At 27.7% G+C, this 18,637-nt stretch overlaps 2 protein-coding genes across 2 annotated transcripts in view; one reads left to right on the forward strand and one right to left on the reverse strand.

Annotated features, from left to right (window-relative positions):
* Window positions 1-18,637, reverse strand: part of LOC116771582 (basic juvenile hormone-suppressible protein 2-like) — a 143,720-nt gene that overhangs the window by 17,848 nt on the left and 107,235 nt on the right. The gene's annotated exons all lie outside the window — the stretch shown is intronic.
* The window catches only part of LOC116771357 (synaptotagmin-15-like), a 37,693-nt gene that overhangs the window by 5,692 nt on the left and 13,364 nt on the right, over window positions 1-18,637 (forward strand). Inside the window, exons 2-5 of the mRNA XM_032663199.2 lie at window positions 4,075-4,245; window positions 4,579-4,770; window positions 6,903-7,065; window positions 10,584-10,720. Of these exons, the coding sequence (XP_032519090.1) occupies window positions 4,095-4,245; window positions 4,579-4,770; window positions 6,903-7,065; window positions 10,584-10,720 (643 nt within the window). The 5' untranslated portion in view covers window positions 4,075-4,094. The remainder of the gene's footprint in view (window positions 1-4,074; window positions 4,246-4,578; window positions 4,771-6,902; window positions 7,066-10,583; window positions 10,721-18,637) is intronic.

The raw sequence follows: 18,637 nt of genomic DNA on the forward strand, positions 1-18,637 counted from the left end.
TTTCAAATGCCAAACTGATTTTTTTGTGTCTTCTCTTACAAAACTATGTATTTAATGGGTGTTCTTCTATCACCAGATGATGTATATTAAATTAGTATAGATAGTATATGTAGATAACAGAACGCCTAGAGAGGCGTCCAGGTCACGTGGGATTTTAAATAGTTAATAGGTTGTAAACGATGATGAATTTGTGATTAAATAAATAAAAAAAAAATCATAAATCAATAAAAAATTGTAGGTGTAACGAATAGTTTTCAAGGTTGAAAAATACTATACATAAAGATGTTTACCTAAAACAAAAATGTCAATATTTTTTTATTCCTAAGCTAATCTATCTATCTATGTATACATATTATAAAATAAAGTACCTTGCCCAGTCTGTCTGTTTGCTCGCAATAAACAGAAAAACTACTGCACCAATTATCAAGCGGTTTTCACCACTCGATGGCGTGATTTTCAAGGAAGGGGTTAGTATATAATTTGTTAAGTTTTGTAATGATTTGTGTGTATATTAACGATATTTGTTGAACATATCGGGAAAAAATGAGCCGTCTGTCAGCTTTTAATGAAAACGCTTCCAAAACCCTTTGAGATATAACAATACAATGTATGGTGGAATTGTGTATTTTATATAGGTCTACAGAAAAGTCTGCAATGGCATATGTCTATCTCTTAAGGATACCATTTTACAACTTTTAAAAATTGGCATTCCTAAAGCGTCTATTGGAAAGCTATTTACATTAATACAGTACTAAATCTTATCAAAATTAATTATTTCGTTTTCACGCCTACATCAGTATCTGTAAATTACTTTTTAAATCATTTAAATCGGGCGTACCATTTGATATATCATAATATAAGTTTAATAATTCTCAAAATTAAATAGGCTATTTTATATTTTTTGTAAAGAGCCCGTGCGAAGCCGGGGCTGGTACCTGGTTATATATATAATAGTATAAAATTATTGCTACTCAGAATTTCCTAAGCAAGGGTTTTATGTACATCAAAATTGACGTATAATAGCATGAAAGCCCAAAGAGTAATTAATTATATTATAATACATTACTAGGGCACTTAAAGTTGTCTCGTTGCGTCAGTGTATGTAAATAGATGAACAGAAATTTTGTAATGTTGCGTGTCATTTGATTGCTACGTATTAGGGTCATACCTTCATTAACTAAGAGGGTATTGTTAATATTAAATAATACTAAAAATACTATACATATATAATTTCAAATATAAGCAGATTATATTCCAGAATGATAAAGTTACTATATAAAATAAGTGACAAATTGTTTGTATAATGTTATCACACAGCTTATCGTAAATCAAAAATACTGTTAGTTATAATTTAAGAAAATGTAAGGATTATGTGAAAATGTTATTAACCTTATAAGAAATAAAAAGGGAACTCATTTCGTCAGAACTTGGCAAAAAGTATAATTTTTCAATTTGTCTACAAAATAGAGCAGCTCAAAATATAATCAGTGAATATATATGTAGGAATAATCGCTTTCGATCCGTATGTTTTTTCAATTGCCTAAAAGAAACTGATCGTAGGTAAAGGAATTTTTTTACCTCTTGTAATAAAAATAAATTAAAATAAAATTCACAAAGCTCCGACAATTGAAAATTACACAAAGAAAAATGATTGATCTTGATAAGAAAATAAAGAAGACGGTGTAAGAGATATTTTTGGTTTTCAGTGATTTTCTCGAGAGTTATTATTTTTTCACTAAATCGAGTGCCACATACTATTGCTATAGCAATATTCTGTTATTTATACTAGAATTAAGATAACGGAGCACAGTGTAGTGAAAATATTAATAACTCTTAAATATTTTTTTTTTATGAATAAACATTATAATAGAAAAACAAATACCCAATCACAATAGTTTAATTTTCTTTGAATGTCACATTACTTCTGATTACAATTCAAAACTTTGTATTGCCTTCGTTAACGGGGTAAATAATTTGCTAACGAAATAACTTTGTTATAAAGCAACGTCACAAAACTTGCTTAACCACGGCTACTAAAATAAATGTAAGAAAGAAGGACAATTTATTTTTCAGTCCTATAAGCGGGGCTTCGAATAATTACTTACTCAAGAGGTTTCATTTAAGTGGGAGAATATTAAATTGTTAAGATATTATATAAACATATCTCAAGTAAAGAGAAAAATATTAACGGGTTTAATGTAAATGTAAGGCAGTATAAATTCTAAGTATTTGTTAAATTCAATTCTATTCACCTAAAATTTAAAATAAAAACAACACATAAAAGTAGCTCTTGATTCGGATTTTTATAATAATTATTTTGTATTTTATATCAACAAAAGTTTCTTTCGAATTATAAGTATCACTATAAGAGGAAGGTTCTTATGTACATTTATCCACATACATTTAGATATATATTTTTGTATTCAAGACTAGATATAAGTTAAATCAGATTCTTATATTACTGTAAAAATATGTTTATTTGCCCATTGGGCCTATTTTCCTAATCGTCTATTTAGATAGTACTTGAAAATAGTGTCCATGAAGTATTTTGTTATCTTTTATCTTTCCCATCGGTAGAATCAATATCCGGACCCGTCCTTCCTGGTTTTAATTTATTCTACGCTAACCTTCGTGACCTTGTCCGTCTTATCCTCGTTTTGTTAAGGAATCAACTTTTTTATTCAGAAGTTACACAAAATTCTTTACAATTTAATGAAATTCCCTTTGAAATTCTTTCAACAAGATGTATAAAAAAGTCCTAGTATTAGTATCTTACCAAAAACCTCAAACTCTTATGAGAAAATAGATGTTTTGAAATAACAAACAAATATTTTAATTTTATTTAGTCACTTTTGACTAAGTTGTTCGTCACCTTATTTTTGATTTTTGAAAATGAATAAATAAGATAAATAATTGTTCTTACTTTTCAATTATTTTACACGCAAAATTTTTATTATATCCTTAAGAATTCATTATTGTCTACTCTTATTATGAAACTGATTCTCTTTAGAGCTGGTGCTAAAGATAAGGTAGATACAATTGAACAGAGGCAAGCTTAACTCCAGCTCGGACATCATTGTACTTTTAATAAGAGACATTGACATTTGCATGAACAAATGATATTACTTTTCAAATTGTAGCGGTGCCTTTTTTCGCTTTTTTTTGTGGGAAACGTTAAAATAATAAAAGGAGTTCTTCTTCATTATTAATAGTTTTGTTTATCTACATACTATATGTTTCAGACACGTAACTGTAATTGTTAATTTCAAGATATAAATTTTAGTTTTTTACATTTTATGTAGAGCAACATTAAAATTTGTCTTAACACTAAATAATGTTACAGGAAAGTATTTTCTTTTTAACAACCATTTCTTTTATTCCTTTCCTCCTGAACTTATATTCTAAAAGATGAAACATTTCGATATTACTATTTTTATATTAAACGAAATTAGTTTCTGGAGAAATTCTAATTGAAGTACTTTCAATTGTCCCTTTGAGATAACCCTTATTAAACCTTAGAACATTAAAGTAGTCTCAAGAACATATAAAAAAAAATATTTGGAATGAAAAACATGTATTTTCGTAAACAAAATTTGATTTAAAAACTAATTCATTGTATATTTTTTTTTAAATAGAAGCTGATACTATTTATATTAGAAACTGAATTTCAAGTTATTGATTGGTTTTGTGCGATTAGTCCTTAAAATAATATGATTAAATAAACTTTATATTATGAATACATCACCTATTCTAATACCTCATTCCTATGTTACTGATTTTACATAATATGTAAATGGGTTCCTTATCAAGCATTAAACATTTTGAATCTTAGCTTAAGTGACTATTTCAAGTTCACATAGTATAAGGATAGTCAAAGTAAATTAGTTTGACAGTTAGACATGGCAGAACCTGTCCGTTGTAGTTCTCTTAGTTTAGTTATAAATATATTATATGTACCATTAATGTCCATTCATATAACAAATAATAAATAACGATACTACTTATTTCATGACCGGTATTATTTAATGGCATCTTGTCATTGTTCCTTGTGTCAAAATGGTTTTTTTTCCTTAGCAAACATCAGATGATTAGCGATGTTAAACTTGTCTCCGTCGAGTTATCGGAACGTTAATGATGGAGAGCGAACAGTGACGAGCAAGAAGGTCTACTCGAGAAGACCCTGGTATGCGCCGCCTATCGATCCTATAGAGATTATAAAGGATCCTATCGAACAGTATAATACAGGTATTATTAATATTAATATCAGCCATAATATTAAGATAGTTCTAACAAGTTTACCCTTTAGTTCGAGGCATGTAACGTTATTAAGTTACTTGTATGCAGTTCAATTTATTGAACTAGATCTAGAGATTAAAAAGAAAAAGAACTGTCATTATTTTTTCCCAATTTTTTAATAATTTTGTAAGGTCTTAAAATTGGACATTTCATTATAAATTAAAAAATAACTTGGATATGTATCTGGCGATGGAGTCTTTTCAACTTTTAAGTTAACAAAAATGGAAATTAAAGCATTCATATATGTAATATATTGCACATATGTACATACACATTTTGTAGGTTATGAAAGTGACTACAATTCTGAACCAAGTGAAGAGTATTATGAGCACGTGGATAGTGAGCCTGTAAATCCAATTCAAGTCAAAGCTCTCGATCAGGTGGAATCTTCGTCAGCAAGCCCAAGATACGAAACCGCTTCCACGGTCAGTACAGTCACGGAATTCTCCATTGCCAATGCTATAAATTTAAGAGGTAAGAATTTATAAACTCCCATATTTCAATTTAGCTTTAATATTTAAGTTTAACTATTCTTTTCTAAATCATAAATCATCATCATAACAATCATTGTAATAAGTTAGTAAAAGTTAATGTTAAAATCATCTAAGTTTACGTATTCTGATATTGCTTTTCCTTCTGTCTCTTTTATAAGCAATAAAATGAATCGACGTCATTCTCTAAGTAATTTTATCCGGTGACCAACTTTATTTTTGTTAATATATATTTTTGAATTAAATATGCAGTATATTTTGATGAAGCATTGTGAAACTTTATGTTAATTTCCACAATTTACATCAATTACTGCTATGTGGTTAATGGAAGTTGGATGAGTTTTTATAACAATATAATATAGATCACACACGATAAAGCATTAAGGTTTTTGTAATGTACTTTTAAAATGTTGTGTAAAAAAATAACTTTCTATCATATATTTACAATTGTTGAAAAAAAATATTTTTATAGAATTAAAATTGACCAGCATTCCAATAGTTTCTTTTGAAATTCTAATTATTTTTGTATTCTAAACGAAAATTTACAAATTAATAACTTTTTCGATATTCGTATAATATAAAATATACAAACATTGTTTCTACGTATTTTTATATTGTTTGTAACATAATGCTGTAGATTGTCTTTGGTACATGAAAAATTCTTTAATGTATATCATAAAAACTTTTATGATGCATGATCGTATACGGAGAGACCATTAAATATGATATTCTCATGCCGTGTTAATAAAATCTTCATTATTCGTTTTCCTAATATCCTTAAGGTCAATGATGCTGCAATATTTTTAAGATGCTATAAAATTTTCTGCGGTAGTTGTTGAAGAAGAAGGGAAGTTAGCACGTGTACAGCTTAGTTTTCTTAAATAAAGTTCTCATTTTATCCAACAAGACAAATGTCAACCATTTAAAAACATGGTATACATCTGAAGTATATCTTATCCTATACCATAACAACCTTCATGATTATTTTATTTGTTTTAAAAGGCAAATTTCATGGTCACTACACACATTTTATAGATTGTTTACTAATAATACTAATAATAATTTTAAAAACACTGTTTGGATTACTCCAAATTTATAAAATAAAGAAAAAAAAAACTTCAATGAATTACCTACCATAACCAAAATTAAAATGGTTAAGAATGAATTTCAAAGTTATTTCTCATTTTTTTGCTTAAAGTATTGCCCAATTTTTACAAAAGTGTTAAAAGTCTTCTAAATTTAAAAGATTCCAATACACATATATGTACGTACGTGCAATTAATTATATTAAATTTTTATTTTATTTAAAAGATAACTAAATAACTTTTACGGAAAAGTTCCTTGCTATATTATATATAATATTATATGCTTATTAATATTATACATAATATTATATGCTTCCTTGTATTATATGTACTAGACAGATAATTTAAGACGCCAAGAAAATCAAGTGGTCACAATATATAAGTAAGAAATAAATAAAGAAAGAAAGAAATTGTGTTGCTATAAATTTTCTAACGGGACAATGCTTTTAGTATTTCAAGTGTGTTTCTTTATGGACAACTTCCAGTTGAAGAGAACTTTATATATTATTTGCTTAAAATCCTTTTTATTTTACAAGATACAATTGATAATTAGAAGTAGTACTATAAGATCTTCCACGCTGTTTTAAGTTCGCTTAATAAGTAAGATTTATTGTAATTATAGCAGACATTAAAACTTTGTACCGTTTAAAAGATTAAAGCATCTTTGTACAAGTTATATCAAAATTGTTATATTTTTAACTAAAATAAAATTGTGTGAAAATAGTAGTTATACCATTTTAACATGAAATAATAACCTGAAATCAAATGTTTTGAGTTACTAGGGGATCGAAGAAGATTTTTAGTTTTACTATTATTATTTTAGTTCAGCACGTTAATTTTTCTGAGTTATTTCTTTAATTATTGTTAAATCTGCTAAAAAATCTTACAATTCATTCTTAAGTTAGTTGATATTAAACTCTATATTTTTTTAATATTATGACCAAGATCTCCTACCCATGTCTATTCGTAAATTAATACGAATAGAAAATATAAAGAGTTTAAGTATAAATTAACTTTTCTTCCATGATAGAAGCAGTGCTGGTAGCTCTAGGCGGTGCAAGTGCAGCGTTGGTGCTATTAATCGTGATGGCAGGAGTTTTTTGTGCTCGTCGACGTAAAAACAGCCCAAGCCCAGCCCCATCTCCACCCATTTTGGTGTATCCACCTCATGATATCGCTGCTTCGTGTTATTTGTAAGTATTCATATAAATATTGATTAGTTGATTCATTAGACCTTTTCGTGCCTCCCATGATGTTTATTTTTAATAATGTATTCTTTATTTGGAATAAAATAAAACTTATATTTTTTGGACTTACTACGCATTCATAATTATTTTTAACTACATATTCCCGACGTTTCGATTGCTTTGCAGCAATGGTAGTCGCGGGCGGAGGAGATGAGATATTCCCGAAACTTCTGGAGTAAAATCTGTTTAAAATAATTAAAAAAGCGTAGTACATTCGAAAATATTAATTTTATTTCAATGAATACTCGCGAAAGTCTCAGATCTCATTCTTTTTTGGATTAAAAAAAATATTTTTTTTTTCATTGCTGAAATATAAATACTGGGATGTGACAAAAAACATATTTAAAAACTATTATTACTAACAACATTATTGTGTTTAGTTATCACTGTTAATGTTTGGTTTAAAAACCAGTAAGTAAGTTGAAACAAATATTTTTTATTTTCGAAAAGAAAGCGATAATTCCCCATATTCCTTAGCTCTATATTAATAATTATCATAAATGTTGTAGCTTCTTTTTTAAATACTTTCTTAATTTATCCAGGATCTTTTATAACACTAATATCAAAAATCGAGATGCTGAGTATTCTTAAGGCAATATGTACTTAAGGCAAATTGTAAACATAATTGACATCATTTTACATTACATCACTCTGGAAACATTAAATGAGTTACTTATTAAGGGAATATATTGAATTTCGAAAATATATTCCAATTACAGGCTACTCATTTACATTTTGTAACAATGACAGTGACGTAATGTGATATATATGTAGCTGTGTGAGCTACGTGCAAAGGCTTTTAGGCCTTGCGTTTATAAAAAACGACTAATAAAATTGATTTTAAAATATATTTCATTATTTAAAAATAAAATAAAATTTTTATCTGGTGACATATTTAAAGAATAAATGACTGTGGAATTCTTAAACATAAAACCCTCATGCATTTTATAGAAAACTTAGGTATATTAGACTATGAGCAGACAAATTTTTATAAATTTAAAGGTAATTTATATTAAGAACTTAAGGGCTGCCTTAAAACAGTTATTAGCGTTGTCACCTTTATCTTTTTGGGTATTTGTCTAGACAAAACGTTTATGCAAATTACTTTTATCTGTCTTAATATTTCATTTAAGGTTTCTTCTGTATTTAAATTGACAGGATTTGTTTATCTGTTTTGAAATAATATATTTTAATATTATTGTTTTGCGTTATAATATAAATACAAGGAATTGTAATATTTACGAGTTTTTAATTTTTACTAAAAGGGGAAGAGAAAACCGATGACTTTAAATAAACAAGAAAAAAAAAACATTATTTAATTCCGAGAAAACATATTATAGTCTAGATGAATAAAACAATTAATGATTTAACAATAATACATGACATTTCTATGAAGTGTTGAAGGATATAATAAACATACATGATAAGGGAACACATTACACGTCTGAGGTAATTGGGCCAAATAAAGCGTTACCCAAACGGTGAGTGAAGATCCTACATGAATTTAATTCTGCTTTCTACATCCCTTTCATGTTCGTACTCAGTAAATTAAGGATGCGAGTCAATTAAATGTGTCTTACATTTCAGAGCATAGGGATCATTTAAAGACTATTAAGACATTATTATTGTTAATAAGGGACTGTGAATGTAGAATGTAGAAATAATGTACTGATATATAGAAGAGGTGTTTTGATCGAATAAGTAATGAGTATTATACATTTTTGTTTATTAATGTGGACAAATATAATATTGTTTACATTATTTAAATAAATCTAGTTTATTTTTCTTAACAATTTTTCTCCAAAAATTTTTTTAAATCAAGTATAGTTATTGAGGGTGTCGGAGCTAATAGACTTCATTATAATAATACCATTACATAATTTATAAGGAGTCAAAATCTTGTGAATTCAACTGTTAATCTACACACACACACACACACACACACACTTTTGCACACACTTAATACTTACAAGTATACCTAAACCTAAAAATACTAACGCTGCCAGATCTTAGCTCACTAATTTGTACCCATAGAGACTAATTTCATTTGTTTTGGAAAACTTTGGATACACTTTTTTTTACACATGTATAATTGTGCCTCACAGAGTGTATGCCAGGGACCCGAACGTGGACCACAATAATATTTATAATTTTTTTAATTTTCACGGAAAGCCACACAATTTTTTTCTTTTACAAATAAAATATTTTCGATACAGAGCGAAAATAGCCATTCGTTGAAAGATATATTTAAATAAGACAAACAAGACGGTACATATATAAAAATATTTTTATTAATACAAGTATATATTGTGTAGAATAGACTGTGTATAACTGTCCCAACAGTAACATAAAAAAATTATCTTCCATTATTAATGGTTACAGTAGACGTACGTGAAGCTAACTTTGAAATATTATTTATATTTGTCTTTAAATACTGTGATATATTGTTATAATAGTCTCATAAAAGTTTATTACAGTATAAAGGATTATTTAAAAGATATGTTCATGTAATTGTGTGAAGTAACAAAGTCCTCTATTATAATGTAAATATTAAATTGCGAAATCTGCTCTATTGTTTGGGACTGGTTGGTTCTCGTTAATCGTTTTATTTCAGTCATAATGTAGAGTGAGATGTTAACGCAATATTTCGGATCATTTAGTTTCATTTAAAATAGTTGAGTGAGTTAAAGCTGGCATATACATGTGTCATAATTTTGTTCTGGAACCTTAGTTATTGGTCCAACCTGCAAGGCTTAGTATTAATTTAGTAAATAAGCAAATTTAAATAGTCCAATTATTGACTCCCTTTTAAATGTTTGTTTTGGAATAGCTATCCAGTTACCGATATAATCTCTACTCAAAAGCATGTAATTCCGAATTTGAAAATCTGTTATAGATTGAATATATTTTAGGCCGTGCTCGACCTCATATATGTGTCTTTCAATTTATTTGATTGTTTTGGAAATGAAACAAATAATATGTTTAAAAAAATATAAAATAACATTCATAAATAACATTTTATAACTATAATAAACAGAATGAGAATATTTTATGAATTTTATTAAATAAGCATAATAATGTGTATTTGATATTTTGTAAAAAATAACCTATTTTTGCAACCAAAGCATTGTATTATTAAAATGATTGTACGGTAGAATTCGGAGTGTTATACTATTTTTAGTTTATCATCAAATATTAACTTAAAAAGAAATTGAACGGTACAGGAATAAAGTTACAATTTTTGTAGGAATTAAATTTAATTTCAGATATTATTTTAGTAATTTGATGACATCACGCAACTATAAGGTGCGCCTGTTTAAATTGACGTAATGCCAATGACCTGGAATTAGGATGATGTGGAAATTATTGGACTTAATATTAACAAAATTATTAAACAGTTTACTTTCGGGAATACGTTACAAATATACCAAGAAGTTTTGTTACATAAAGTATTTATTATTCAGGACTAAGGAAGTTAACTTCTCGTTGCCAACCCTGCGCTCTTCCTCATTGGGCGAGCTTCGTGACGTCAGTGTGTCGAGCCTGAATAGTGACGTGCTCATCCCTCCCACGTCCTACCAGTACCGCTCCAATTCATTCAGTAAGTGTCGGATTTATACCATATTTCACTTTGTTACTTTTAAAACAGTGATTTATATACCCATTAATTTAAAGTAATCTGAACACAGATTTTTCTTTTAAACTGATATTATTATATAACTTTGAATCCAGTTACCATTAGTTAACAAGTTATTTGAATACTGAAAAGTTAAGAAAATTAACAACATATAATATAGTTTTACCAGGTTTCTATTATATTTCTGCTGAAGGAACTTGTGTTGCTCGACATTCTAACTTCTAAAAAGCATTTCTTAAACCAAAAGGAAACCTTTTTTTGTAAATAATAATACGTTATATTTACCAGGGTTGCCAATATTCTATGTTTATTTATGATGTTAAATAGCCTAAAAAGTGGTATGGTTTTATCACAGTTTGAAGGTGAAAATTAAATAAAACATTATATCTACTGATATAAAACAGTAATTGATGTTATTTAGGTTTAAGATATTTTTTTCACCTATAGTTTTCCTTTAATATAAAAAAAACAAACAGAAACATCAAAAATATTATCATTCCTATTTTACCACTTTTGACATACCTACATGCTCGTTGGTTTTGAAACAAGTATAAGAATATTTTTTGACCTTACCTGTGAGCAATACATGTTGAAAATTATAATCATCATCATCATCATCAGCCTATCGGAGCCCACTGCTGGGCAAAGGCCTCTTCTCACATGGAGAAGGTTAGAGCATTAATCACCACGCTTGCTAGACCATAGACCAGGTTTCCTCACGATGTTTTCCTTCACCGTCCGCCAGTGGTGTCTGTCTAAATACTCTTAGAAAGTACATATGACTCGGAAAAGATCACATTGGTACTTGCCATGTTTCGAACCCGCGCCCCTCACGTATGAGAGGCGGGCCTTCAAACTCCAGGCCACCGCGAGTGTTGAAAATAATAAAACATTATAAACCAAAAAAAGAAAAAATATTACATTTATTAATATTGCAAAAACTTTCTGAAGGAAACTAGACAACATGATCTTGATGATGAAAAGTTACCCAAAAATAAAAAATATAAAAGATCCCCAGTCTATTATAACATTAAAAATAATAGTTACTATTTAATTAGTTATATTTATATTATATTAATTATATAATATTAAAATAATAATAATATAATATTATTAACATTCTATGTTTTATTTTCATTAGAATATAATATAAAGAAATTCCTTTTGTAAAAAAGTTTTCTACAAACTGATCTGTATTCTTAAATAGCTGAATTCACGTATCTTCGTTAGTTCCAGTGATATTATCTGTGCATAGTTTTGGAGATTTTTCTATTACTTAAAATTTTCCTTCATCATATTGCACATTTTTTGGCTTCACACCATGTTTCAGTAGTATAGTCGTGTGTGGGCACAACTTTCATCATGAAATACAGTTTTAATGTCTTTAAACGAGCTTGCATACTTTAAAACTCCCACAAAGAATCATGTTGTAGATGTTAAATTGAACTGAGCATAAACTTTTGTCATTTGAACTCATGCTAAGTATCTTGCTGTGGCTGTCTTCCTCAATATAAGTTTTGCAAAACACGTCAGCATATTTAATTTAAAAGAAAATGGAAATTCATAGTCTTTTCCTACTTTATGATGTTCTTGTGGGTGGTTGTAAATGTCGGGGTAGATCAATTACAATATTATTAGACGCCAAGAGAACGAATAGGATTTTCTGCTATCAACAGTGAATATATCTAATGTAAGATATTTAGAAATAAAGCATTCAAAAAGTACAGGTTAGGTTCGTTTTTTTTTAAATATTGTTCTTCATCCATGCGAGAACGTTTTTTTGAAACTATTTCTAATTGCTCATGACATCAGTACGTCTCTGTCAAAACACTACTCGCTGTCAAATCATTTACGGTTATAATGATATCTTTGACAATATTACGATTTCTTTCCTATCACTATAAGATAATATAATAATTTTTATATATCGTGCTGAACATTGATTATTATGAAATAAAATAAGTAATCAATAAATTTGAATATAACAAGGCATCTAATCCTATTTTGCTTAATGATACTTACTAAATGCTATAAATCTTTCCAGTATACCGTAGGCTCACAAAGTTTTCTGTGTAAATGAATATGATACGATTTATGAGACAATTAAAGTTCCTGGAATAAAACATTTTATAAACTTGATTCTTAAATTTCAATATTTTGATAGGAAACAGAAAATCCAATATTCAATACCACCTTGTATTTGAAGCTGACCATAAATCCAATTAGAGACCTGTCAGTTTGAATGCCACGTTGTTATCGAAAGTGAAAATATTAATTTTTTAGGAGAGTAATGACCGAATGTTTTCATCGTATCCGAGGACTTTTATATATGTATGGATTGACATGTGAGTGATTTCGTATCGACAAAAATATAATGAGATTTATGTTTGATGCTTGAAAGGTAAACGTAGATATCTAACGGATTATTGGAAAAAAAAATACCATTCACCTAATCACTTTTTACAAAGGATATTGAATAAAGAACAATGTAGATATGATATTTTGAAACGCGTCAGAAGTTGTGACCTGATATTATCGAACTTTTCTTTGTTTTACTCGATGAATAGCGATATTTTCTGTTCTTATATCAACAATAGTACAATTTCAAGCATAACTTCGGTCGTGAGCTATTCGGCGATTATGAACAGAAAAAAAATTTACAATTTCAGTTTTTATTTTCAAATAGTTTTACATTGGAATTGAATGTGATAGGCAGTGATTTTTAAGTTATATGGGAATTGAAATGTTTTGAAAGTTATAAATTTTTGAATAATATTTTTTAATAACAAAATTTAAATCTTTATTTTTTAATCTTTGTAACATGTTTAATGAAGTTTCTACTAAAGCGATGTTATTTTAAACGTTGTGAGCTTACAGGAATACATAATTCACTTGACACGATTTTAATTTATAAAACACATTGTTTGAATATCAATGGCTTAAAATATACATGTATAATATAATCTGAACTAACAAACGTTGACTTTCCTTATTATATTTTCTTTATATAGACTGTCATTCAGTTCGAGGGAAGTTTTATAGGTAAAAAAGATTTAACATAAACTATTATCCATGCATAATTACAAAATGAGTGATTTTGCCTATTCTTTTCGAGAAAAATAAATAAACATAATTTCCTCTCGTTAGTGATTGAGTTAAAAAAATAGTATGAAAACATAAGAAAAACATACATTGGAAGAATGATTATTTTATTGACAAATTGCAACGCCAAATGCGTCATAAATTTTATAAATTACGTGGGTATGCAGAGCTATGAATACGATAGCACGATGAAAACACGTGATTTATCAAGAGATTGGAAGATTACGATAGCTTGATGTAAGTACGTCATTATTTCCCCTATTGAGGAAATCTATAAAAAGCGTTAACAAAAGACTTTGAGCTAAGTAGATCAATGAAATTCAATCCTACAATAATTATTATAATCGCTATTTTTATAATCGCTCCAAACTATTTTTAATATAATCAGTTTGTGTTGTAAATAATATATATATTTTTATTGTATTGGTTACACCGATTGTTGTTATTTGTGTATATGAATGTATAAATATAATATGAAAGGTAAAAAATACATTCCATGTCATTCCGCTAGTCGTTAAACATAACAATTACGTGTGATTTTGGTCTCGATGTATATAGTTTAAATGTAAATGGACTCGTTAATCTACAACAAAACTTTAGAATTTGTTATTTTATATTATTACTTTATTTTTTTATTAATTTTACTGAATCATAACCAGAGATGTAAGCGATGTATTTAGATTAAGATTTCCAATACGTTATTCTTACTACAATCGCAAAGGATTCTTTTGTGTTATTTTAATTTAAAATTATTTTGCAAAGATTATAAAAATAATTATTACAAAAAGTATCTATATTTAAGTTCAAGAGGACTATTTTATCAAAAGCTATGTCTAATCGCCGATTTAAACTTATTCAGACTGAATAATAATTTAGAAAACAAATAATCAAATGTATTGGTTACCATTGTATAAAATACATTTAATAGAAAAAAAGTTGACCTAATATTATTAGTGAACAAGAAACATGAAAAATATTTTTTTCTTACGTCTATAACATACTAAGCATCACTTTCTGTTGTTGATATTTCTGTAATACGTTCGCACTAGTTTTATATTTCATTTAAAATTATGGACAAATTATTGAAAATCTCATTAAGTTCATTAAAGATGGAAATAAAATGAAAACCATTATTTCCGACATAGTAATACTCTTTATTAACTATTTATCTGTTACTGTTATAAATTTATCTCATTTTCAATTTTTTATACTGGTTAGAAAGTATACTGCCCAAAAAGTCATTGACTCTTATTATTTTTAATAGATCTCATAAGTAAATAGAGTTGCTGGCTGTTTAAGAATCCATAAATTTATCTCCCGGGACTCGTTAAGACAACATTTAAAGTCAATACATATCTAAATCAAGTATACAAGCATAACCTTTGATGTAATTAATATGCCATTAATGTCTAAAGAAAATTACCTTCAGACATATTGTATTTAGATATTTTACATTTGAACGTTAACATCAATGCTATATTTGGTTTCTAGACTTAACTGGCTCAGATAAAGATTTTTGACGTCAATGGCATTAGTCACTCGTCAATTCCAGAAAATTTTATAAAAAGAAAAAGTCAACTTCAAATCTTAAATGTTAAAATAGAATCATTGTTATTTTGAAATTAATTAAGTAAAAAAATATATATTTTTAGAAACGTTAAAAAAGCCTACTTTAATTTTGAGATGGTAGAGCCTAACTGTAGTCAAGTAACTACAGCTCGAACATGGGCTGGCTCGAACTGGGAAGTACCATCCCCTCACAGAAGATCGACGTGAAGCCTTTGTTTCGTTTCGTCGAATGAGTGAGAGAGCCGGTTGACCTCTCTCTTTTGCCACCCTTTCCCGCTTTTTTAATTTTTTCAGGCTTTTCTCTCCCTCTTACACAGTCAAGGTTGATAACGCAACTGCAACATCCTTTATGTTGCAGATGTCCATGGGTGACGGTGACTACCTCGCATCAAGTAGGTCGTCTGATCGTTTACCCCTTTGATATAATAAAATAGAATAAAAAACTCCTTGCTTTAAGGTTTTTTGTAAACAAATTTTGATCAGATTTCTATAAATGCTCTGAGACCTACTAAAAAGAAGAATCTTCAATATTAATACATGTTTAGCGTTATTACCGAATAACAAAACTTCCAAATAAGACTCGCTAAATTGTGAACCTCCTCGTTTTTGAAGTCGGCTTAAAACAATTCAAAAAATATTTTCCAATGATTATTAAATGTTGATAAAATTTTACTCCACATCTCTTTGATATAAGCAGTAAATGACCAGTCTAATGGCTGTAACATTGAATGACGTCCGGCAAAATTGAGATAATCTGACTTTAGTGCTGGCCCAATACGTGACTCCATTACATCGTGAGTTTAGACAAGATTTAGCTTTTCGTTATGTTTTCCACATATGTAATTGCAAGAATTTTAGGACACAATAGAAGTACTCTTACTATGTAATAAGAAAAATAGAGACTATCGGTTTAATTTCGACTCGAATGTCGTTTTGTGAAGGCTTTCTATTTCGAGAGGTAAAAGGTCAGTTATTATTTATAGATTGCTCCAGTATATTTTAGATTGTTGAAAATAGCTAGATATTTGCTTCTTGAATAAACCTAATAAATTCAAGTTTTCATTCGACCTATTTCTTTATACTTTGTTGTGAATGATACAAATTAGATCAGAAGTATAAACATCCAAAAAATTATAATATATTTAATTTTTTTTGCTTACGGTCTGTCATCAGATCTTTTAGCTCAAAGGAGATATATTTATTTATAACCGTATAAAATTATATTTATATCTTTTTAACATAATAACTGATGATGACATATTCATAAATTGAATTATTGGTTCTATTATATGATAATCTTTGCACAGGTTGACGTACCTAACTATAAAGTAAACGAATGAAACATAAAAAAATAAAATATGAAAGTAGACTTCTTTTTTAAATTACAATTGCGCCGTAGGTATAATAGGTCTATCAATAGACTCAAATAAACCTGATTGTGTTTAAAGATACAGTTTCATAACTTTCTATATAAGTAAAAGAGAAGGAATAATTTCTATATCTGAAATAATAAAAAAGATTTTAGAAGAAAGATAAATAAAATATAAAATTTATCACAAAAACCTTCATTTAATTTAATTATTTTGTCCTCCGTATATTTATAAAAATGCAATAATAAAATGACATAAAATATACTTAAATTTACAAATTTTATTCGAAATAAAGAAATCGATAATATTTCATACTTGTAGTCTGGCATCACGTATAAGCCAAGATATTAGTTACAAAACACCACCTGTTGTTTGAACGCCAAGAAAAAAAAAGTATAAAAAAGTGCATATTTGTTCAGCTAGACGATATCTTAGTTCAAATGCTAGTTCATTGTTTCTTTAGCACTAGTCTTTATGATTATTAATTAAATAATACGTGTTTAATTTAATTTCATTAGCGTAGTACAATATTGTTTAGTAGTAATCTGATCCAATACACCTAATTTACACTCGAATCACAAAAACCGCCGTTTGTTTAAGACAGAATGACAAGAGTGTTGTTTATCAATATACCTGCTATTGTTAATTCACCGAACCCTCAATCTCGTATGTCCACTTCATCAAGTCTTATTAAATTTACATGTGACCTACAACTTGGCAAACCACTTAAGTAAAAATGGTAGTAATTAATTCGGGGTTTCGGGATTATATAAAAGAAATAACGACCAATAGATTACTTTCTCTTTCAAGTAAATCTCACGAAATAAACAGACACAAACTATATGTTTCTTTAAATCCTTGAACTAGTTCTGCTGAATAATTTATACTTAAATTGAGATCAAATTCTCTCATCTCATTTGCGATTCTCTATCGATTGTGATTATTTACTTTAAAATAAACGATCAACGATACATTAGGGGATGGACTAATAACATATGGTGGTTGAAAAATTATCTATTTTTAAACAGAATAGAGATGCATGCTGCATTTAAAGTTACGCAATATTATCGTTTTAATACTTTAGCGTTAAAGGAATATGATTAGTATTTAAGATAAAATCGATAATGGAATTGAAATTAATGAAAATTTGGCTTTAAATATTTTCGTATTTAATGAAATGTTTTTTATATTATCACTATATTTCCTCCTCCTATGTTTCATTAATAATGTGATATTAAGAAAGTGTACGTTTCTCTGCAGTTTCGCTTATATTTTAGAAAATTCCTCGAAAAGACACACTTTAAAAAATATTACACTTACCAAACAATCGTATAATATTTTTTTTTACGTTTATAGTAACCTTTACATTTGTATTTTAAAATAAAAAGTAGCGGGTTTACAAGTCTGTGTTATTCCAAAGAATATTATTATTTATTCAATTAAATCAATTTTCATACCTATTTTGTATTCATATTCCATTTCCAAAGCGGATAAATATAAATGGAAATTCATTCGGGTGCAAATATATTTAAGAGACAGATATGAAAATCTCACAGTATCAGATTTGTTGAAAGGTGGTCTATGAAAATATAATATTTTTATTATTCCTTTCTTTGAGTAGTTTCTCACTCAAATATGTATATTGACTTTAATCAGATATCTAAAAGTTACTTTTGTATTATCATATCGAGATTAGAAACCATTGTATTTTTAATTTTATTTTATATTTTTACTTGGCTGCTGAAAATGTCATCTTCGAAAAATATTGAAAAATATATTTACAATTCAAATATTATCTTTTTAAATCTGCTTTCTAATATATAAGCTCAATTTTTTAATC

Source organism: Danaus plexippus, chromosome 17 (assembly GCF_018135715.1).
Source record: "Danaus plexippus chromosome 17, MEX_DaPlex, whole genome shotgun sequence".
Lineage (NCBI taxonomy): Eukaryota > Metazoa > Arthropoda > Insecta > Lepidoptera > Nymphalidae > Danaus > Danaus plexippus.